The following is a 22,893-nucleotide window of genomic DNA, read 5'->3' as shown; positions in this document are numbered from 1 at the left end:
GCTGGCCAGGAGGGTGGTGGGATCAGTGACCACTTTGCTGTCACAGCTCAAGTCTCTTGTCTATCCGTCTGTCTGTCTTTTAAATTGTATTTTATTCATGTATTCACAGTAGCTATTTAATTCACTGCTTTGCTTGTCTTTTCAAAGAAATGCTGAATCCTGAATCATCTGTAACTCTTCCTTGTGTGTTTTCCTTTTTTTTTTTTTCCTTTGTCAGCTGTGTTAATTTGCCTGTAACTAACTTGATAGTATGTCATCCTTGATAGAGAGAATCCAGCAATTGTAGGATATAAAGCTGACAGTTTTCAAGAAAATATGCTTTCAGAATAATTGAAAAAATCTCTAGGGCTATTGTTACTCTTTGGAGATGCAATTTGAAAGTCTAAAACCAGCAGGGTTTGAACTAGGGGAGTCAAGGGAGAAACCCATTCCTGTCCAGGCGAGCCGATGGCTTTTTGGAGAAAGAGAAGCAAAAAGAGCTTCTTGTATGTTTTTGAGGGTGTTTTCCTTGCTCTGGTTACTGAATGAGTAGTTCTGGACCGTGCAGTGACTTTGTAAGGACAGAGGATACCTGCTTAGGTGATGTGGTGGTGATGCTTGTTCATTTGTGCAGCAATTCCTTTTCTATAATGGCATATCAATTACATGAGCTTTTCTGTTTGAAAAAGTGTCATTGCTAGTGGCTTTGAGAAGCAAATATAGGATTTTGCTGTGAGTACATACATGGATGGCTCTTGCTAGCAAAGGAACATGAATGTCTTGAGCAGGAAATTTTTTTCACCATCTTCCGTGCAGCTCAGATTACATGTTTTCATTAGACATCTGGTTGAATAATTGGTTCCTCACAAATGGGTAGGTTAAAATAATGGGAGGAATAAAGTTTTTGAGTAGTTGTATGCAACTTTTAGATATATATATTCTCTCTGATATCTCCTTATTTGCATTTTGGAGTATTTGCAGCAGGCTAGAAATTCTACTTTAGAGTTGCACGTGAAAAATTGTTTACTGGGGGGCGAGTGGAAGGTGCTTGTTTCTTTGCATTCAAGATTTTGAAACCTGTTTGATCATATACAGTATATTTGTGTAGGATATGTAGTTTTAATGGAAACCAAGAATATCTAAGGATATTTTTTTCCTACAGTGTTTTAAAACAGAATGAGATGGGGGGAAAAAATGGCAAACGTGCTTTATTTAATGTGGTACCAATTCCTGATGGACTGGTGAAAGCTGCTGTGTTTCACTTTTGCCACTCCCAGGAGAGGGATGAATGAATGAAAGAATCGTTCAGTCTGAGCTTCCCACCTGTCCTTAAAGATGATTTCCAGACTGCAGCTGAAGGAGTTTGTGGCAGTACTGCAGACTCTGATTTGTTCTGGAATCAACTCTTGGACAAATGAAAGATGCATCTAGTTTCCAACGCTAAATATCTAGCACCTTTTCTGATCCCTAAACTTTTGGTTTTTTGCTTCGTGCACATTTATTTAGAAAAAGAAAGTAGCTCGTGTCAACAGATCTGTACAGATGTCTTTAATCAGTTTCCAAATGTGTAACAATGGTACAAAGAAACATAATGAAGTCATGTGTTTTATTTTAACACTCTTTTAGGGTCAAGAGCCAAATTGTTTCTGCTGTGTTTGGTTCTTGAAGCTGTTATAGGATCTTGCCATAAGTTTTTCCAGGATTATGAGCCATGCAAGAAAAGAAATTAGGGTTTGACCCAGTGTTTAAATACTATAAGTGATTTGAAGGTGAGAATTTTTCAAATTGTCTCTAGACCATTACTTGCTAAACTAGTGTCTTTATTTTCCTTTTATTTCCTATTATTTTATTTCAGTTTTAACTCATCTTTAGTTGTATTGCAGTGCAGATCCACGCTTCATCTGGTACCTCTTCTCCATACAGAGCAATTAAGTTGTTCCTCCTCCCCTCTTTTCCTCCCCCCACCCCTTATCTGGAAAAGAAAAGATCTAAGTAGGTGAGAAAGGATGAGTTTATAGATGTTTCTTAAAATGAGATTTACCTTGATGGAAAAAAATTATAAAACCAAAAGTAGACCTGATACACTGTAATTGCAAAGAGTTCTGTTTGTTTGTTTCCAGGACCTTAAAAGGTAAGGTGTTAATTCTCCATCATTAAACTCTCTTGTTGCTCATGGCTTGTCATATCAACCACATAAATTTGTGTTCAGTTGTTGCAATATCTTAAATAGCTCCAGCCTTGTAATCTTTGCAAGTTTTGTTTTTCCCTGTGTGCAACTGTTTACAGGTTCTGACTCATCTTTGTGTTTTCCTTTAATCATAGCTTTGTAATTTCTCCTGTTCATGTGTTCTTTTTATTCTTGCTAGTAGGTTGTGGCAAGCTGTTTGTTTACCTATGTAAAAGAGAGGAACAAATTTTGTTCTTAGTCATGTGCATGTCTTTCAGTGACTTATTTAGTAGTCTGTTTGCATGTGGGATGGCAGGGCTGAACCTGCAGACACTCCAGCTGCCTTTAGTACATGAGTTGCACAATGCGAGAAAGCCAATTTTAATTATGTTTTTCATGGAAGGGGTCAAAAATGTGAGTCAGTAACAGGCATCTTTAACGTGAAGAAGAAATCCTTAAGCGTGGTGCATGGAGAAGCTCCGCGCGTGCAGCAGCCAGGTGCATGGAAAGCAAGCCTACTGCGCGCTGTCGTGAGCAATGCAGATGCTCCGGCAGCCTGGCTGTGCAGGCAGCCTGCTCTGCCTTCTCAGCTTTGAGATGAAAACCACACCAATGAAAAGCAGGAGATCTTATTTGAGGAAGTTGAAAAGACGTATCATTTAAGCGGTTTGGGTTAAATAAACACCATTTCTTTCTGAGTTGCAGAGCAGCTGAATGTATATGGTATTAGGGCTTAGATTTGCAAGGGAAGTATCCATAGATACCTAAAGAGAAACAGGTGGGGAATATCACATGCACTATCAAAGATGCTTTTGTGCTGAGAATTACTGAATTAAGGTGTAACAAAGCTGCTTTGTTAACTGACCAGCGTTGTTAAATTCTCTTTCCTTTTTCAAACAGGAAATCTTGCTGGCCCACACAGGAAAAGCAAAAGCAGTTGACAAAAGGCTTGTAATTTATATACTGACAGCCAACTTCATTGTTAAACATGATTCTTTAATGCACTGTATCTGGTGTGTGATTGATTTCCTTGTAGCCTGTTACCCAGCTGAAACTAGCAACATATCAGCATTGTTTCTTTTTCCTAGGAAATTGAGGATAAATTCAATGTTCTTTGAAAATACTGTGTCCTGAGACCTTGCAGAGCTGGTGAGCGACCATACTTGGCAGCTGTTTAATTGGTCTCTAGAAAATTGTATTTATAAGGCCCGGTTTTTGTTACATGGTATAAATCTCGGATATGCTGGTGAGACTCAAGGGTTAAATTCCCAACACTGTCGCATATGGCAGTGAGCAGAATCACAGATGTTGATGATACAACATAATTAGTATTCTTTTATGTAAATGAAGGCTGTCAATGTTACCATAGTGTCTATACTCTTTCAAGCTGGAATCTATGCCACTTGGTCTCACCAAGGCTGGACTGGATTATTCCACAATTTTCTATCAAGACCTGAGCAGAAAAATAAAGAAGAAAGGGGGAAAAAGGTCAGGGAGGAAGGTGGGAAGGGATGTTTCCAACCTGGAAGGAAGAGACCACATCAGTCCTTTGTTTAGTGGAGGATTTCCAAAAGTGCCTTTCCAGGACCTAGGATTTGTGAGTGAATGAATACAGCCCAAAGGAGAGGTGTAGCGATTTTTGAACTGTTTTAAATAAACAACCAAAATGGTTATTTAGACACTGCAGAATCACTCCATGGAAATGAATTCTGAAGTGGCCACTTGTGCTTTAATCTGAAGTCAAGAAGAGTTAATAGAAGAGCTTTGATTTTTTTTCTTTAACAGATTCCATCTTTAGAAGCAGTGTCACTGGAAAAAAGATAGTAATTAAAGTAAATTTGCGTAATTTGGGGACCACTAAAAATATGTTCGCTTAGCCTGGTCACATAGGTTTTCTGCATACCAATTGAGGCAACTGTTCAATACCTATCCTAAAGCTTTAGGAAAGCATGCCGCGGCCTTCATTATGTTAAACTTTGCCCCTTGTAAAATGATTTTTTTAACTAAATATTCTATGCACCAGATCTGACACTCTCTGTGACATCTGTAACCGCTTTGTGCCTATTATTGCTGTCCCTCCTATCACTACTTTATATTGTATTCAAGTACTGTAGTTGTAGATGCGTAAGCAAGTTAATGTAGTCTTTCTTGGATTATTACAACAGATACGTTTTTACAATCTTTTCTGCCTTTGGCAAAATGCAGGTTTTTCCTATTTTTCTTTCCTCTGTAGTTCTTATTTCGTTGCAGTTCACACTTGACAGCTATTCATCACTTCATTTTTACTGTTTGAAAAATCACCTAGAAATGAAATTTAATTCAGGACAGATTTTTTTTTTTTCTTTTTCTCCATCTCCTCCCCCCTTCTTTCACCAAGTTATCGAAGCAGCCAAAATTGAAGTGCTCACAGGAGGTGCACGTTTTTGCTCAGTTTTTTTAACTCAGATTTTTTTCTCTGCCATATGTTGGGTCATCCACTACAAAAGACTTATGATGAAGAGGCTACATGTGATCAGCAGATTTATAGATTATCAGAAAATGAAAGCAGAAAAATGAAATTCCAGAGTGCCTCTTCCATGTGATGTTTCTTAACATCTAAGTATTTGGGTTCCTAGGTGCGTTCATGCTTTGACTTCCAGATAATTCTGTTCTCCGCAGTAGCTCTTGCACTGAGGGGATTAATCGTGTTCAAAAACAACCCTGCCAGCGTTCTTAGTTTGTTTATGTGCATCACAAGAATATTCTCTCTCTAGGGCTTTGAAGCTGTGCTGCCTTACAGTGAAGACTTAAGTAGTAATTAAATTCTCGAAGAACCGCCAAGACTCCTTTGGCTGAAATGGGGATGTTCCGTGCCCTGGATGCTGCGTCACGGAGGAAAGGATGTTTAAACATGACTCGGTAAGTAGCACGAGCGAGCGGGTCTGGGCGCTGTTTCTGCGCCCTGTTCTCTTTCCATTGGATCAGAGCGTTGGAGGGACTGTACAAAAGAAACCACAGCGCTGGCACACAGTGCTTCAGTTGTGCTCTTTGTATGGCTCAGTATCTTTTATAAAACATATGGGCGCTGGACACGGAGTGAAAGCTTTTTGCGCCTTCTAGTACCCCTGCTTTGATTTCTTTTCAGTTACAATATAGTAATTTAGTAAATCAGTTGCTTTTTCTGTTTATGTGTGCTCATGCAAACTTGTACACATGCAGATGTTCCTTTACGTTTACTATAACATGGTGTTACAGGTTTCATTTTTTTTCCCGTGTTGGTTTTTTTTGAACATTGAAATATTTGGCAGGCAGTGGGAAATCAGAGAATTCAAGGGTAGAATGTAAAGGCCGCGGACTTGCAAATGCTCTGGTTATGACAATTATCTGATATTTTTGTGGCTTCTGCGAGAAGTTGGTAACCTCAGTCTAGTTCCTGATGACATGCATTCCAATTCCAAATTCATTTTGTATGTATCAATTTCAAGAGGGCAGCTAAAGATCAAACGTGTGTGTGGACTGAATTAATCTTTTTCTCCTTGGAAGCAAGCCATTCACGTTGGGTAAGGCATGCTGGCAGCTGTCTGGGCTGTCCTTAGTAGACAGATAGACAGTTTTATTCTGTAGACCTTGTCAATCCAATATCTTTTGCTTGTACTAAAAACTGCTTTTAAAAAAAACTGCACGCAGAAATAATGTAGTTGGTTGAGGGAAAACTGCGGTTGGGATTGACAAGACGCGACATCTGTATTTTTATAGGTCTTCACAGCTGGTACAAAAGAGATCATTTGAAACATGTATAGTGGCTCTAAGATACTTTTCTTTCTGTTTTTTGCCTTCCAAGGTCAAAGCAGCGAAGACTTCTGTAAGACATGGATAGATGCAAACATGTTGGGCGGCTACGACTCGCCCAGGACCACTCTATCCTGAACCCCCAGAAGTGGCACTGCGTGGACTGCCAGACAACTGAATCTATTTGGGCTTGTCTGAAGTGCTCCCACGTAGCCTGTGGGAGGTACATCGAGGAGCATGCACTTAAACACTTTGAAGAAACCAGGCATCCATTGGCAATGGAAGTTAATGATCTGTATGTCTTTTGTTACCTTTGTGAAGATTATGTCTTGAATGATAACCCGGAGGGTGATTTGAAATTGCTGAGAAGTTCTCTGTCAGCAATTAAAAGTCAAAAACATGATCCGTCAACAAGAAGTGGCAGGACATTGCGATCAATGGCTTTGGGAGAGGACATGTGCAGCCATCAAAGGACCCCTCAGGGACAATCTCAGATGCTTACAGCTCTCTGGCACAGGCGCCAGTCCTTGCTTGCGAAGGCGCTGCGGACCTGGTTCGATAAGAGCTCTAGAGGCCAGCTAAAATTAAAACAAAAGAAACAAATGGAGGAGTTGGAGAAAAAGAAGGAGGCAGCTAGGCAGCGGCGGCAGGAGATGAAGAGACAACTCCTGGAGGAGCTGGCAAACACTCCTCCAAGGAAGAGTGCAAGGCTTTTGTCTCACGTGCACAGAGAGAACTTGATTCCAAGGAAATTCAGGGAGGTGGCAACTGCTTCCCCTACCTCAAGGCAGATGCAGAGCAGCAGATTCAAACAGTTTTATTCCATCCGGCGTAAGCCTCTGATGACTCCCGGGGTAACGGGTCTAAGGAACCTGGGAAACACATGTTATATGAATTCTATTCTGCAAGTGCTAAGTCACCTCCAGAAATTTAGAGAATGTTTTTTGACACTTGATCTCTGTGAAACAGAAGAACTCTTAGCTAAAACTGTGAATGGGAAGTCTAGGATGCCTGGCAAATTGGCAAATGGGTCTGCTGCTAATGAGTCAGGGAAGACTGACAAAGTGGGATCATATGGCACGCAGAGCTTGCCAGCTGGCTTAAATGGTGGCTCCTCAATAAGCAGGAGTTTAGAACTAATACAACCCAAGGAACCAAGTTCAAAGCACATCTCCCTCTGTCACGAATTGCACACCCTCTTCAGAGTGATGTGGTCTGGCAAGTGGGCCCTCGTGTCCCCTTTTGCCATGCTGCACTCTGTGTGGAGTCTGATCCCAGCGTTTCGAGGTTACGATCAGCAGGACGCTCAGGAATTTCTCTGTGAGTTGTTGGATAAAGTACAGCAGGAGCTGGAGTCGGAAGGAACGAAGCGCAGGATCCTTATCCCATTCTCACAGAGGAAGCTCACCAAGCAGGTCCTGAAGGTGGTGAACACCATCTTTCATGGGCAGTTGCTTAGTCAGGTATGTGCCTACTTTTGCACAGGAATCAACTGGAGCCGTTCACACCAAGGAGCAAAGGCTCTGTTTCTTGAGGAGCCACCAGATACGTAAGAGGAGTTGCTTAGGAGTGCCTCCTGAGAAAAATCTGTTGGGTTGCTGTGCAGGTTGTCAGCATTTTCGATACTTGTCAAGTGTATTGTAAATTCAGTTGACTTCTGCCACTTCAGAATGAAAACTGCACAAGTACAGAAGTTCTGAGCCCTTAGTTTTAAGTTTTTACGGTGTTTTTAAAGTGTCTGTAATTTGTTTTGTCCCTTCTTGGTTTTGTTTCCTTGGCTAGAAAGAATATGATGAAGGACAGATAGGGCAGTCATCTTGTGCTTTAAAGAATAAGCTCTCTGTAACAATTTTTTTTGCAGGCATATGAAAGTCATCTTGATATACTGAGCATGCTTAACATATGTTTCTGTAGGAGATGAAAGTGCCTGTCGTGCTGCTCGGTCTCTTATTCCTGTGCCATTCCCTTGTCTGAAACATGTTATTCCCCACAAGGCAGACCCTGAGAGCCCAGTGCATTTTGAAAGTCCTCAACTACCTTTGCTTTCCAGGAGAAATGAAACGTGTGCATAACTTGACACTCAAGGGTTTGCAAGATCAGACCACAAAGCATATTATATGTGTGTGTTCTCATTGCTATTTATATCGTCCTTCTCAGTACCAGTGAGCTTACCATTCATAAGAAATTACGTGCACCTTAAAGATTAAAAGGTGTATTTTTCAAATTAAAGCCTTTGGCTTTCAGGGAAGGATGCTTGAAGTCATGGTTCATTTGAATCATCTCTTCAGTGCATGAACTTCTTGTGGACTTCTTAACTAAATGTTCTTCCTTCAGTTATGTCTCTTGGCTCTGGATGATGGTGTGTTGTGGCTCGGGTCAGTGTTCTAGATTCAGTGGTAGGTATCTTAACAGCGTGAAGATGTCAACAGATCAGTGTAATTCATCTGCTATTACGATACGCTATAAATAACTTGCCGAGCTATTTATTCTACTTATGTAATTCTTGTGTACATGTACTGTATTTAATTTCAAACCCCTCTACACACAGAAGACTTCCTTCCCTATCTGCTAGCTACAAATCCACCTTGAAGTTACTGGTGCCTTCAGGGCATGAAGCTGCAAGGGTGGAAGTTTGTTTCTGGTGGATGGTTCTCACAATAACACAGAGTCTGACCAGATTTGCTTTCTGGTTTTGTTACCACCTCATGTTCCCACTTTCTGCTTCTGAGTTTAATTGAAAACGTTTCTGCTATTCTTACTTATAATACTCTGGGATGACATAAGAAAACAAGTGCATCTGAAATTTATCCTTTTATGCTCAATTCATGAATAATTTTTATATAGTTAGCAGATGAAACATTAAAGGAGTTATACACTTTGAAATATGCAATGAAAGTAGAGAAACTGTGGAAGGAAGATTGCATTATAAATGGTAACGTGTACTTTTTGTAGTAGAAAACAGATCCAACATGCTTGTTACCCAACTGTGAGTTGGTATTATACCTGTAATGGTGTTTATCTGAGGAAGTAAATCCCATAAAGGTGAACGTTATCTCCATTTTTTTGAGAATTGAGAAATTAGTTTAAACTATTTGCTCAGGGTAGACTTAGTTTTCAGACTGGAAATAAGTAGTGTTTCTCTTGACTCACAGATCATCTTTATGTCTGTGAAACTGCACTGCCTTTTGGGCATAAACTTGCTCTTTAGGCATGAATGTAAATGGCAGTCTGCAGGTGTACATGTACATAACTTTATTTGTGTATGCACATTTCATTCCCAGGTCACCTGCATAACATGCAACTACAAATCCAACACCGTTGAACCCTTCTGGGATCTTTCCCTGGAATTCCCTGAGCGCTATCACTCCATTGAGAAAGGGATCGTTCCTGTTAACCAGACAGAGTGCATGCTGACAGAAATGTTGGCCAAGTTCACTGAGACCGAAGCTCTGGAAGGGAGGATATATGCGTGCGACCAATGCAACAGTAAGTCGGATGCTGCTGCTGTCTCTGCCATTAGAAGCACCGTCTGTTTTTCCAAGTGAGAGGTTTCTGATGCGTGTTTTGTGTGTCGGAAAACATGTGTTGTGGCCTATATGTATAGGAAAACTGTGTTCTTCCTTGCTGCTCATGCTGTTTTGTTACCTCCTGTTGGTAGCTTCTGCTCCTTCGTGCACCAGTTTGGATCTGATAGGTCATTTTCTCTCGTCTCCGCCATTCAGCAGCACAGTTTACTAAGGGTTTAATACAGCCCTGTTCAGAACTGCTCTTGACGCTTGTATTGGAGGGGAAGGCAACTTCAAGAATTTTTTGAGTGAGAGGGAGTTGGATTTAGGGACAAAAGAAGGAACCTTATCCCCTATGGTTTGCTCATCTCTGCATGGCAGGAAAGCTTTTATAAAAAGTCATCTATGTTTTGCTTGTTCTTGATTGAATCCTTTAACCAGAAATCACAAATACAGAGTTCTCAAGGTCTGCTGCCAGGTTAGAGTTTCCATCTCTCTGTAGGCATTTTGTCAAGGAGCAATGAACTGACATTATTCTGGGAGTCTCAGGTTAATGTATTACCCGTTATATGAATGCACGTGTTTTGCTGCGCTCAGCTAGAAGATGACTTCTGCTTTCCTGTAGTAGGTCTGAGTGTAAGGTCATTGTATGCCAGAAAATAATTTTAGCCTTGTGTATAATCATGCAGCTCAGCTACTCTGATAAGCTGGATTTGAAATTTTTTTCATGCAGGTATTTATGGCAAATGTTCATTCCCTTGGGAGGAAAATGCCAATAACTTGACTTACATTGCAACTAAGCAGCTGAAGTAGCAAATATTTGTAGAGATTTGTTCTCTATCAACTTGGAAATCTGTTACCAAACATCTTCACAAAGTGTTAGGAAATAATGGTTGACTAGATGTTCTTGAAACAAAGCCAAATATAATTTGAACAGATTCTGATTCACAAATAATGTTCACTAAGTGTCAATGTGGTTGAGTACAGCTTTATCTTAACTCTGTTTTATTTGATTCTTTGTGAAAGCCTGAATTTTAACAGTTACTTCAGAGTCAAATGGCTAAGGAAACATTAACCAGCTGAAAGAAAAGTCAGAGAAAGGCAACCAGCCTGTGTCTAGGTGCCAAAAACTATTGGGGGCACTGCTTGTCAGACGTGATGGAGGAGGAGCAACCCATCTGTTCTGAACTGGTGCAGTGAGGTGCAGAAATCTAATTAACAGGTACATTTCTTATTGGAAGCTCTGAAAGCCACCTGTCTTCCTCCTGGTATAGTCGTATGTTCAGTGTCCTGGAAAGAGTAATCACTGGGAAGAGGAACGTTTTTTGCTTTTCTCCAGTTTCGGTTCAGCAGCTGTTTTACATTCTTGGGCAGGCAGAAACCCTGCAAGAGGTGGAACCTTGCTGGAAGCATTTTCCTCTGACTTGTATTAATATTCTTGAGCTAGTGAAGCTTGCTACTACAAGCCTTATTTCAGTGGTATAAAACGATCAAGGTAGTAGACAAAATATAATGTCAAATAGTATCATTTGTATGCTGGTAGTTCACCTGTTGAAACTGCTACAGCCCTAGATGTCTTTGGCGCTAGCTCTGTCTTAATATTTCTGGTGTATTTCTCAGAGCAAAATGTCCACATGAGCAGCTTGAAGGTGATACCTGATTGTATGATTATAAGCATCACAAAAGTGAAAGTTTAAGTATTTTTAAACGTGTGAGTTTTGGTCCTAGAGAAGTTCCTGCTCTGAAGGAATCCATAAGAAATGTTTGCTTGTGTGTCCATCCTGAGTGCATGTGAGCTGGCTACTGCTACTGGAAGAAAAGGGGGTTCATAATGCGTTCTTTTCCCCTTCTGAAAGTTAATTACACCGTAACAATCTTTGCCTTGATGATTTGGTTTTTTTTTTTTTTGGGTAGGCAAACGGCGAAAGTCTTCTCCTAAACCTCTTGTTCTGAGTGAAGCTAAAAAGCAGTTAATGATCTACAGACTACCTCAGGTCCTCCGACTGCACCTTAAAAGATTCAGGTGAGTGGGGCACACTACGAAATGTCAGGCAAGTGACTTGCCTCTGTCTTTTTGGAAAGAAGTGATTAGTGTGGGCCCATAACTTCTTGCGCTTTCTCAGAAATGCATGTGTGTAAGCATTTTATCCAAACCAGATGTGTGATACCCTCTTGGAGTACTACTTACATAACAATCAGTAGCTTGTTTGTAGCGTGTTATCTACTATACACACAGTGTAATGTTTTGTAAATGTTAATAACAGTGGCTGTGAGATAGATGAACTGGTAAATTGAGTGAAAGATGTGTTGAAGCTGGAAGCCTGTGACAGTTAAATGCCAATATTATGTATTTATCTGTTGAATAAAACATAGCAGACAAAGTTCAAAATGTTATGAAAAGTTTCTAAAATGGTTAGCACAGGCGATTGAGGTGTGTGGTGTTTATATAACTATTTTAAACGCTGTTTGACTGTCACAGTATATGTTTGGCTTTCTTTGTGTTTGACTGTTGCAAATCTCAACAATATCCTAACTATAACAAATGGGCATAAATGACAGAATCAGCTGTATGCAAAAGATGTTAGAGTGAAAACAGAGGGAAAAAATCATATGACGCCTACTTGACCCTAGGAAGGAAAGCTCTTCAGAGTTGTTTATCAGTGGCTACTTTTGTGTGCATCTTCCCGCAGCCCTGCACCACTGTTGAGAAGCAGGATCCTGAGTCTTTGATTCGTGCCCTTGTGTTTGCAGGTGGTCTGAACGTAATCACCGTGAGAAGATTGGGGTCCATGTCCTCTTTGACCAGGTATTAAACATGGAACCTTACTGCTGCAGGGACTCTCTCTCCTCTCTTGACAAAGAGACCTTTGTCTATGACCTCTCCGCTGTGGTGATGCATCACGGGAAAGGGTTTGGCTCAGGACACTACACAGCATATTGCTACAACACAGAGGGAGGTGCGTGTGCCTTATTATGGGGGAAACAAATTCAAGAAACTCGTGTTCTAGTCCATAGACTTAGTGTGTTGTAAAGCTTTATGATCAAAGTTGTTTGGAATCAAGTTTCCTGACATTGGGTAGTTTGTTTCCCAGAAAGTATTGCTAGTAGCATGTTGTCTTTTTTTTTTTTTTTTTTTTTTCCTAAAGCCACAGATTGCTGCTCTTTGCTTTGCGGCCCTTTGGGATGCCTTTTATTGCTTGCTGTTAACAGCATGAATGCTTCATTTTCTCTTGCGATGTAACTCCATGGAGCTGCTCCAGCTGGGTGTCTTTTCTCAGTATCCTTGGGTTGATGAGAGAAACAGAAAGTGTTTTGAAACTGGACAGGAGCTATTCATGAATAACATCCGCAGGGGTTTTGTGAATTTCTAGCAGTCTCTTTCTGCATCTGAATTGGTATTGACTCTGCCTTCTGACTTGTGGAGAAAGAGGTACAAATTGGCTATCTCCAGGGAATTTTTATTTTCCTAATTGAGGTTTCTGGGCTATAATATACAACTGGTTAAATTACGATTTGGTGTTTCTAAACTCTGTTAACAGCACAGAAATGAGCAAAATGTTCTCCAGATTAGAAACTACTATCCAAAGCATCTGGAGAGGAAAAGAGAGAGATGCCTTTTCTCCTACATTGCCCTTTTTCTCTGTGGATGCTTCCTATGAACAGTTCCAAAATGCATTCAGAAGGAATTATGCCTCCCTTAACTCGTGTCCTCTTTCTCACTTTGATTCCTAGGTTTTTGGGTCCACTGCAATGACTCCAAACTGAATGTATGTAGCGTGGAGGAGGTGTGCAAAACCCAGGCCTACATTCTTTTTTACACTCAAAGAACAGTGCAGGACAAAGCAAGAATCTCAGAAAAACAACTCCAAGCTCAGGTGCCGTCCAAAAATAGTGATAAGGACAGAAGACTGACATTCCCATGATGGGGAGCTCTGTAACTCAATCAACAGTCTCAGTTTTATTTAAAAACCGTTGGCGTTCCCATCTTTCCTCTTTGTAGGAAAAAAGGCTCGCTGCAGGAAGGGAATCAGATCATGATGTTTGCCGCCCAGGGTCTGGAAAAGCGTATTGAGCTGTGCAATTCTGACACCTAAGATTGTAGTCAGAATCTTGTTTTTAAAGCATCTTGTTGTTAAAATTATGCTCACAAAATGAAATGAGAAAGTTTGATGCCGTATATCATTCATCTCATATCAAAAAGGAATTGTGTAAGGCGTGTAACAAATCAGCACAACCAGGAAATGGAAGCATTCAACTGGCTTCAAAAACCTTCAGTACCTAGTAATGCTGATAAAACTCCAGAAGGAACAGGTACGGTACCCTCCCCATTAATTGGCATTCAGATTTCCAGGGTTTGAATCACACAGTCACCCAGGTATTTATCTGAACAGTTGTTGGGTAGATGGAGTTGACTGCCCTGAGAGCCATTCTTGCTGGAGAAATGTTTAACGTTCTTCTACCAGAGAAAATACTCCCCCAGGCCTCAGCCAGCTCTGTGATACCAGTTTCTTTGCCGTCGGTTGAGGGCAAACCCATGGCTGGCAAGCTTTGTCAGCAGCTCTTTTTCTCAGTAACACTGGGGCTGTGTGCACACTCGATGTTTTATTCTCTGGGCTGAACTTAATTGGCAGCTAAGTTCACTTGGAGTGTGATTTTAAAACAGTTCTGCTCTGGAAAAAGTGCGTTTAAAAACAAAAAAAACTGTAATAAAACAGGAATGTACCTGTGTGTCATATCTGTTTACAGTGGCAGCAAAAACAAAGCCTATACTACAGGTTTCTGCTGGCATAACTTTGTCATCAGGATTATAAAGAACTCTAAGCCCTGGCTTGCACAGCTGTGGCAGCAGAAGCAGGTAGCGTAGAGGCATCTTACACTGGCAAACTAGCACTTTTTTACAAGTGTGGCTTGTTTTCCTCAGGGGAACAGGGTGGTGGTAATATCACAATGGTGGGAAACAGAGCTAGCTTCTGTTACAGCTTCTGCAGTGGAAATATTCATTAATTGCAGTTGTCACCCAAGGCCCAGACTAACCGAAGGCAGTGAGGTTGCACAGGTGTTGTGAGCAGAATTCAGCCTGTGAAGTCTTTTTTTCTGCTGGGACATAAAGGGAAGGAATGTAGTTAAATCTCAGATTCCATGTTGAGTTTGAAAGGCTACAAAAATGTCTGTATCTGTAATCATCTTGATTTTAGAATTCTATGAGAAACATAGGGCCTTAGTTGACTATTTATAGTCACTTCTCAGCCTATGGTTGCACCTCAGGTGTTTTTATAATTTGGGGTTTGGCTGTTCACACTTCATGTTTTAATCAAATCTGAATATGTAACTGCAAAGAGACATGACGTCTTTCAGTCTTGATGGTTTGGTGTTCTTTTTTAAAGTCGTTAAAGGTGAAGTAATCTAAAATATCAGGTTCTTCAAAAAAATTGGTTCCATTTTCAGGTAGAGAAGTTCTGAAAGTGTATTTATCTTCCTCCCCCTTCTCCTTTTATTCTTGTCAGCATTTGCCCATCAGACACACACTGACAACCCTGCGTTGTTGTTGGAGGGGGTGAAGAGATAAGTCTCCCAAATACCATTCCTCTCTTTCCACTGCCACTACTGTGACTTTTAATCTCCTGTCTTATGGGCAAATTGGTCTCTCTTACTTTGGCTGCTGTTAATCACTTCAGCCGTGCAGAGATGAGCACAGCAAGCAAAAAACTTTTTTGTCAGAGCACAGTGTCACGCTAGGTCTTCTCCGTCCTTGAAGTTTCCCCTTTCTTGAAGTCTGAGCAACATGCTGCTTTCTGAGCCTACACAAACTGTCTTTTTGACAATTAAGTGTAAGTCTGAGATCATATGCTCCTATTTTTGGGGGAGACAAGACAGTCTGAAACAGTCCTGTGGGAACTGATTGATGGGTCTGGAAGGATTTCTTACGAATGTGTGTATATCTATGTACTTACTAGGTAGGGGCTTTTTTGTGCTACCAGTAAATAAAATTAATAAAAATGCAATAGGCCAAATTGAGATCCAATAGAAGTAAATCTGACTGCTGATTGCAGGGAAAGCTGAGTTGAGTTCAGCACAGGTAGAAGTTGACATTCCTGAAAGAATCAAAATCAAGTGCTTGTGATTATCAGATACATGATGGATTCTTTTCTAGAGGAAAACATACGCTGTTTGAAGACTGTGTCTCGAAAAGAAAATTAAAGGAAAAATAGTGCTTAACATTGCCTTTTTAATCTACGAGGTGGAAGGGAAAACTGGTATTTTTCCCTGTGCATCTGTCCTTCCAGGCCTATCCACCCTTTAAGAGGATTATATTCTTCTAAATGACAGTCATGGTTTACTATGACTACCAAATGGTGCGTTCACTTTCTGAATCCCTTAGCCGTGCTGGCCCTGTTTATATAAAAAATCGATAGAAAGGCAAACCTTAATGCAGCATTAGTTCTTACTGCAGTGAGCTGAGACTCTTCACTATGAATGCTCATCTTTTGACTGAGTGTTTTGCATTAATATTTGAATTCAGGTAGTAATACAGTTGTCGCGTGAATCGATTAGGTTGCAGAGGGGAGTGGGGAGCTGCGAGTGTACCTGTAGCTGTTGCTGCATCTGATTACCCAAGCAGATTTTGTAGCATTTGCTGGTGACATCTTTTGACATTAGTGGCCTCTCCATGTGACGCTAGCCTAGTTGTGCTGAGATGTGGAGATACTGCAGTCAGAAAAATGATTGCCCTGATAGGGAAGGAATGAATTATACTTCAAAGTAAATAAACTTGCTTTTTCCAACACTGTGAGGTTTCTGTAATATTTAGCTTTTATTTGGAAGCGATAGCGTATAGCATTTTTTATGCTGTTTGGTTTATATTTGTCTAGTGCAGGCTTCTTTATATAAGCATAGCCCAATGCTCCCTCCATGGTGGACGCTGTTTTATAGTGTCCTGGTTGCCAGAAATTCTGATTGGAAGTTACCTCTTTACATCAGTAAGATGAAAATACTACTTGCAATTACAGTGAAGCCCACTTAAGTGCATGTCTGACCAAGGGTAGCCCGTAAAGCAAACTTTTTCCCTTCTTTAACAGTATGGCTTCAAATCCTGCCTATACACTGATGCATATTTAGAATAATTCCAGATTTAGGCTCTGCTTCTGCAAACACACAGGCAGATGATGTAACTTAACTCATGTGTGGAGTTCAGTGGCCATAGGTGTGAGCTGCAAGCTAAGTGTCTGCAACAAAAACCTTTATTTTGGTACAGCTGGGAGCAGAATTGGTTTCTCCATGTAGTGGGATTCTTGTACTGGGGTTCCAGTCTTGTAGCAAGGAGTCAGTTGCTCTGAGAGATGCTCACAGCAAGCACGAGGTTCTTGGCACCTTGCAGGTTATTGTGTGAAGGTGTAGGAAGCCACTCTACGCTGGCAGACTGTCAGGCTCCTGATTATGCAGCCTTCGGGACAGAACTGTTCCCAGCATATCCTTATTCCATTCAACTTGTAAGTAAATTGGCGTTCCTTAATTTTATGTTCTTAAGAATGAATAATCTTAATGTATTCATGGCCAGGTATGATACAGCATCTGCTGTAGTTGTTGGAAACCACTTTATTTTAGCTAACCTTATTCCGCTAGCAAGTTAGTTACATAAATTTGCCTTTGTTATCCCTTTACTGCCTGTATTCCCCAGTTAAACTATGCATACTGCAAAAACAGTTTCTCTGCAAAGCACTGAAAAAAACAATTTTTTTCTCCGTTAGTTCTGACCAGAACAATTCTCTGGTCTGGCTTTGAAAGCTGTTAATGTGAGGCAGCAAATGGAATAATGCATATTAAATGCTTGACATCAGACTTTTCTGGGTGGCAGTACCACCCCCACTTACTTAGGGACTTCCAGACATTTTTTTGAGTGTAGGGATGAAATCGGAAATGGTAAAAGCATTAAGTGTGTCCTATGGACTTGCTATCAGGGTGGGGTTTTTTTGTTTTAGAAGGCAAGGCTTCTAGCATAAATACTGTCTCGGTGGTAATTTAGAAACACTTTTATTGATTGTAATGTCCCCAGGCCTGAATATGCTTAATTGCATCCCAGTGAGAGAGACTAATGAAACTTCTGGCTGTTGCCAGATTACCCTGGGATGAGCTGCAGCGGAAGTCAGTGGTGTTGCAGAATGAGAACCACATGAGGAAGAGACAGGGAGATAAGTTTTACCTGCCAATACAGTTGTGTGAAGTAATTTTGTATGATTCCTTAGATTTGGTGCCTTGTATCCAATAATGTTTTGCATGGGACAGAAACGTTGGGAAATAAGTCGTGAATTCCCCCCTCCTGACTGAAGCAGCAGACAGATTCGTGTGTTTTTACAAGTACTCAGTATCGCTGACATTTTTACATTTCCTATCTGTATGTGAATGAAGTTTACCAGCAAGCTCAGAGGCTAGTATTTTAGTGTTACACGTTTGAAATCTCTGTATTTGTAATAAATCAAATAACATCTTGTTCAAAGGCAGATTAGATTTGGCTTTTTAGATTTTCTTATGTCATCCAGACCCCTCCAGTCAGGTCAGTAAGTTGACGTCTGTCAGAGCATGTAGCATAGAGCAAGGAATAAAAACTCCAGTGGGGTTTTTGCTAGAGTAGCAGTAGCTTTGGGAAGCACCTTCTGTTACAAATCTAATGCTAACTGCTGGTTTAGAAAAGAAAAAAATACAGTTCCCCTTGTCATGGCAGTGTTTGCACAGGTCTCCTTAGCAGCCTAGCAAATACTTCCACACGTGAGCAAAAGCATGCCTGCGGAAATTTAATATGCAATAGATGCAGTTGTGTAGGGTGGCCAAGTGTCCCTTCTTCAAAGTAAATAGTAAAATCCAAGCACCAGCTCTGAACACTGCCTTTTTGTGTGCGTCTAATCCCTTCAGCGGGTTTGAGATCAGATAGGGCAGACTTACGTTGAGAATTTATTGCCTGTGGGAATATAAAACCTCAATTCAGTGGGTTTTTTGGTGTCTATTACATTAATATTGATACCTGTTTATTGCAGATGGGAATGTGAAGCATTCTAGCAAGCTTCTAAATTTATAAAACCAGACGTTTAAATGATAAAAGCTACATATATTAGTTACCTGTACCAACTAGTGATTATTTGTCTTAGCTGATTTGAGGGGGTATGCCTTTAGGCCACTCCTTCTGTTGTACTGATTTTTATTTTGTGCGTGTGTGTATGGGTTCCACTTGTTTAAAGGATGGTGGGCCAAAATTCTTTCAGAAGAGTTCTTAAGTCTTACAAATGAGCTTTGCAATGTACATTTCCAAAAGGGGAATTGAGGGGGTAGGGGAGAAAAAAAAAGGGGCCCAGGATTGACTTTAACCACTATTAACTATTTATTGTTCTGAAGCTTGTGCATGATACAGAATGCATTGCAGTTAGAGGAAAGTGCTGTACCCTTAGGGTTCTTGTTGAACTGCTGCACTACTGATTTTGTGCAGGCTGAGGGTAGGGAAGGAGTTGGGATGAATGAAACAACCAGTAAAAAGCAAGCCAAGCCAACCACAGCAATAAGCTGTGATCTAAGTTTAGAATTCTAGAGACAGGAAGCGTCTGATAAGGGGACCTCGTATGTTAGAGGATTGCATGTTCTGCAGGCAGAGACATTAATAAAATCCAAACGCAGTCTCGTTAGCAGCAACCTCATATTGTTTTTGTGGCGAAAACTTTCTCTATCAGTAGCCTCATACTGGCAAAATGAATGGTGCTTTTCCATTAGATACTACAGTTCCTAAGGAACAGTACCCCAAATTCTCAAGTTTTATAAAGGAGCTACCTACTTAAAGCCCACAGTGTCACTGTAAATGCTTTGCATAACTGGAACTGAGAAAGGAGATGATACAGTTGATGACTTTATCCAATTTGTAACTTTTAAGTCTTTGTAACATACTTCCTATAGAGGTGGCAGGTGCTGAATTTGATTTTTTTTCCATGCTGAAGTGCTGCACCCTGGCTTGTCACACTAGGGCTTGGTGGAGTCTGGAGTAGTAAAGGCCTTCTCTTGTTTCTGTTCCTGCTTTTACAGCCACTTTCTGTGTGAGCATGTCTTTTGGGGAGCGTGGGGCTTCTGGATGTTGCTCCTGCTAAAGAGGAACAACCACATCCCTTCAGTGTGGGCAGGGTTAAGTGTAAAGTACTTAGGCTAGCCTTATTTCCTTAGATAACCATATCTGTACCATGGGGATAATTTATACTGCTACAACTGTGTTAGTACAAATCTGTGCCACGTTGGTGGCTAGGCAAGGTTAAAGAATGTATGATACCATGGGCAGGCTAGAGCTATGCACGTGAATAATGTCACCACAGGCTTGTGGTGCACCACTGAACGGAATCGGTAGCTGAGAAATTAGGATAACCACCCGTGAGGCTCCTTCTCTCTTGCACAGTTAGTGTAGTGTTGGGGCTGCCTAACTCCACACCTCTGATTTAGGAATGGCATTTTCATAGCAAGTGTCATCTTCACTGTCCTTACATTTATTAAATGACATTGCTAGGCCTGGCCCTTAAGGCTATTTCCTACTGCTACAAGATGAACCACATATTTCCATGTGAAACCCAACATTTCACCTAGGTTATCAGATGTGTAAAGTACAGTAACTTACCACTGGCAACCTGGAGCCCCTGTGAAAGAGAATGAGGTCCTATTTTTTTCCCTGCTTAACTTCAGCTTTGGTTAAGCAGTCACAAATTCTTCAAGCCACAGCCTTCTATACATCTAATGAGCAGTTTACAGGGAAGGAAGAAGTGGTTAAGTTTGTTTCCAGTAAAACTTTTTTTTACAGGTCTGCCTTTCCATAAAAGAAAATTAAACACAGCTTAGAAACTTCAAACAGCTTCTCCGAGAGGAGTGCTGCCTGGGCAAGCTCCCTTAAGGTGTGATGGGCTTGGGCAGGACGCTGCTGGGGAGACCCCGCTTCTGCTAATGCCCTGGAAGCTTCACTCTTGACTTGAGTAAGGGCAGAATTAAAGCTAATCTTCAGCACTTTAAAAAAGTTAATCCTGCTCCAAGTTAAGGTTGCTGGAAGGGTGCTGTTGGCAGAGGATAGATAGAAGACAAGCAAGTTTTCCCTCGGTATGAAATTCCCTGGCAGCCCTTGCGAAGACAGGAGCGAAATGCTGCACCGCTTTCTTGGGTGAGGAGCCAGGCTGGAGCTTGGGTGGGTTTCCTGATTTTTCAGTGGTTTCTGTGGGGACTTTAAGTCAGAGGAGCCTCTAGTTTCTGCTTCGAGTTTCTGGTACTTAACGTCACTAATGACTTAAGCTGATGTATGCCATGCTGTGCTCATGAATGAGACTGCCTTTGCTTCAAGGACACTCCCAGGCAGCAGCAAGTGACAAGAGAATCCAATTAATTACTGAATGTTTCTGGCAGTCTGTCCAGCTGTCTTGCAGCTTGGTGCAAGCGTGCTGCTCCTAATCGCAGGTTCAGCAGCTTTTATTTTAATCGAGGTTTATTAAGACAACATCCAATAAGTCACCTATGGCAGCCTTATGTACTTAACTGCATGAACTGCCCCCTGCCTGAACCCAGGCCTCGGGAGATTAGTGTGTTCTAAATCAAAACTAAGATTAACTATAAAATGACTTAATGTTCAAATTAATCCCCTTTTCCTGCAGAAACTGTTTCTGCATAGCTTGGATTATCCATACTTCAAAAGAACTTAATTTCTTTACAGGATGTTAAAATACCCGCTTTGAAAACAGCATTTTTAAGAATCTGTATCGGTAGTGGAGCGAGTTTCTCTCTGGGGCAAGTAAGGGGGCAGTTCTCCATCACAAAACATGGAGGCAGCGCTACTTCAGAAGAATGTCTTAAACTAAAAACCCGTGCGTAACTGTCCAAAGAATCTGAAGCCATGTTGCAGTCCTACTGCCGTAATGCTCAGGGCTGGGAAGTTATTCTGCTCTACAAATAGCATCTTGGAGGAGCTGTCGTGTAACACATCAGAGTAAATCCGACCCACAGCTCCCACGTCAGCCTCGCATGGTGCTTTCACTGTCCCCCGACCAGCCTCGCCACCCACAGCTGGACTTTAAAGTTGGTAACGGCAAGCTGTGGTCTCAGTCCAGGGCACTAAAATGCTATGCAACACCAAATGGCGGCTTCTTCCCACACACAGTCATCATTCCTTTACAGTAAGTGTCCCAGCTTTATCCCATCTGGACATTACCCAGGAAACCTTCTGGTGGTTAGAGTTTACCTAGGGCTTGTCACAGTTTTGTTTTTTCCTTTGAATAAGTAGCTGATGGGTCCTGCTTACAACCCAGGACTGGACTTGTTCCTTTGTCTTTTGGGTGTGAAATATAAATCATGTTTTTATGATTTTTTGTAAATCTTTACTCTTTTTACACCTTGTTTTTGTAAGCTGAAGTTTCTTATTAAAAAAATGAAATTCCAGTGGGTTATGTCATTATTCTACATACTTTAATAAACATCGAGATGGGGGTACAGAAGAAAATTCCACGCACAATGACTTCACATCCTTGAGAAAACTACTCTCATTGTGCCTTGCAGAACAAATTGAAAATAAATTCTCCCTCTCACACTTAAAACTTCCCCCCCAGTCACTGCTTCAAGCACGACAGCTTTGAAGTGTGAGTAGCAGCTCTGCAGAGAAGGAGAGCAGAACGTACTCGCGCGAACGTATGGAGACTCATAACGGTGTGGCTAAACGCATCTCTTCTGGTCCTCGTGTGTGTGTGGGGCGAGCTCTTCTCCCTTGCGGTTCTATTTCTTTCCTAGGCCAGCAATTAAGCAGAGTTAGACAAGGTTGTTTCTAGCCTAGTCTGCTGGCATATGGCAATTTAACACAGCTTTGCAACTTTCTGTATAAATTAGATCGCTTTAGTCCTCCTGGTGCCAGCGAGTGCTCATGGTTTAGTCCTTCGTGTAGCTCGTTAATTTGGTCACCTCGCACGGTGACACCCCCTTCCCGGGGCGGGAGGGGGGCCTGACACGCTTTGGGGGGGGTTCTGCCAGCACGGGCACACGCCCGTGGTCGCCAGCGTTGGGTCACCGGTAGCCACAGACAAGTTTTAGACAGAAGCGCAGCAGCGCCCGGTCGGCCGGCGGCCCCTTGTCCCTGCGGCCTCCCGGGACACCCCCGCCCCCGCCCCCGCTCGCTCCCCGAGGACTCACCGCCGCTACGGGACGGGCTGCGGGGCCATCAGGTCGATGTCCGTCAGATTCCGGGCGACCCAGACTCCAGCGGCGAAAAGCCCCAGGTTCACCAGCAGGTTCCTGAGAGAGAAAAACGAGCAGCGCTGGCTCCCGCTCCTCCCGCTCCTCCCGCTCCTCCCGCCCTCCCACGCAGTACCCACCTGCGAAAATCGTTCCGATCGGTGGCGAAGCGGTAAGCGCTCCGCAACCACCCGCGCAGCCCCTGCGGCGCGGTCCCCGCTCCTCCTCCTCCTCCTCCTCCTCCCGCCGCCGCCATGCCGC

The 22,893-nt window shown here is 41.8% G+C and overlaps 2 protein-coding genes across 3 annotated transcripts; one reads left to right on the top strand and one right to left on the bottom strand.

Moving 5' to 3' along the window:
* The first annotated feature begins 4,908 nt into the window (after positions 1-4,908).
* On the top strand, positions 4,909-13,889 carry USP49 (ubiquitin specific peptidase 49). Of its 2 annotated transcripts, XM_010584717.1 has the most exons (7): positions 4,909-5,044; positions 5,967-7,377; positions 9,196-9,400; positions 11,335-11,443; positions 12,172-12,377; positions 13,153-13,295; positions 13,421-13,889. In XM_010584717.1, exons 2-7 carry the CDS (start codon positions 5,995-5,997, stop codon positions 13,490-13,492), a joined length of 2,118 nt encoding a protein of 705 aa, XP_010583019.1. In that variant the 5' UTR covers positions 4,909-5,044; positions 5,967-5,994; the 3' UTR covers positions 13,493-13,889. The 2 variants fall into 2 exon arrangements, with proteins under 2 accessions (XP_010583019.1, XP_010583020.1); XM_010584718.1 differs by lacking the exon at positions 13,421-13,889 and having other exon boundaries at positions 12,172-12,226; positions 13,153-13,263.
* Positions 13,890-21,880: 7,991 nt separating this feature from the next.
* On the bottom strand, positions 21,881-22,888 carry TOMM6 (translocase of outer mitochondrial membrane 6 homolog (yeast)). Its single transcript, XM_010584719.1, has 3 exons — positions 22,773-22,888; positions 22,591-22,692; positions 21,881-22,190 (listed from the first exon to the last, which is right to left on the bottom strand). The coding sequence occupies exons 1-2, from the start codon at positions 22,886-22,888 to the stop codon at positions 22,596-22,598; spliced, it is 213 nt and encodes a 70-aa protein (XP_010583021.1). The 3' UTR covers positions 21,881-22,190; positions 22,591-22,595.
* Positions 22,889-22,893: the final 5 nt, after the last annotated feature.

The sequence above is a fragment of the Haliaeetus leucocephalus genome, unplaced genomic scaffold (assembly GCF_000737465.1).
Source record: "Haliaeetus leucocephalus isolate CR32 unplaced genomic scaffold, Haliaeetus_leucocephalus-4.0 Scaffold1000, whole genome shotgun sequence".
Classification (NCBI taxonomy): Eukaryota; Metazoa; Chordata; class Aves; order Accipitriformes; family Accipitridae; genus Haliaeetus; species Haliaeetus leucocephalus.
This window is presented reverse-complemented; position numbering and strand designations above follow the sequence as displayed.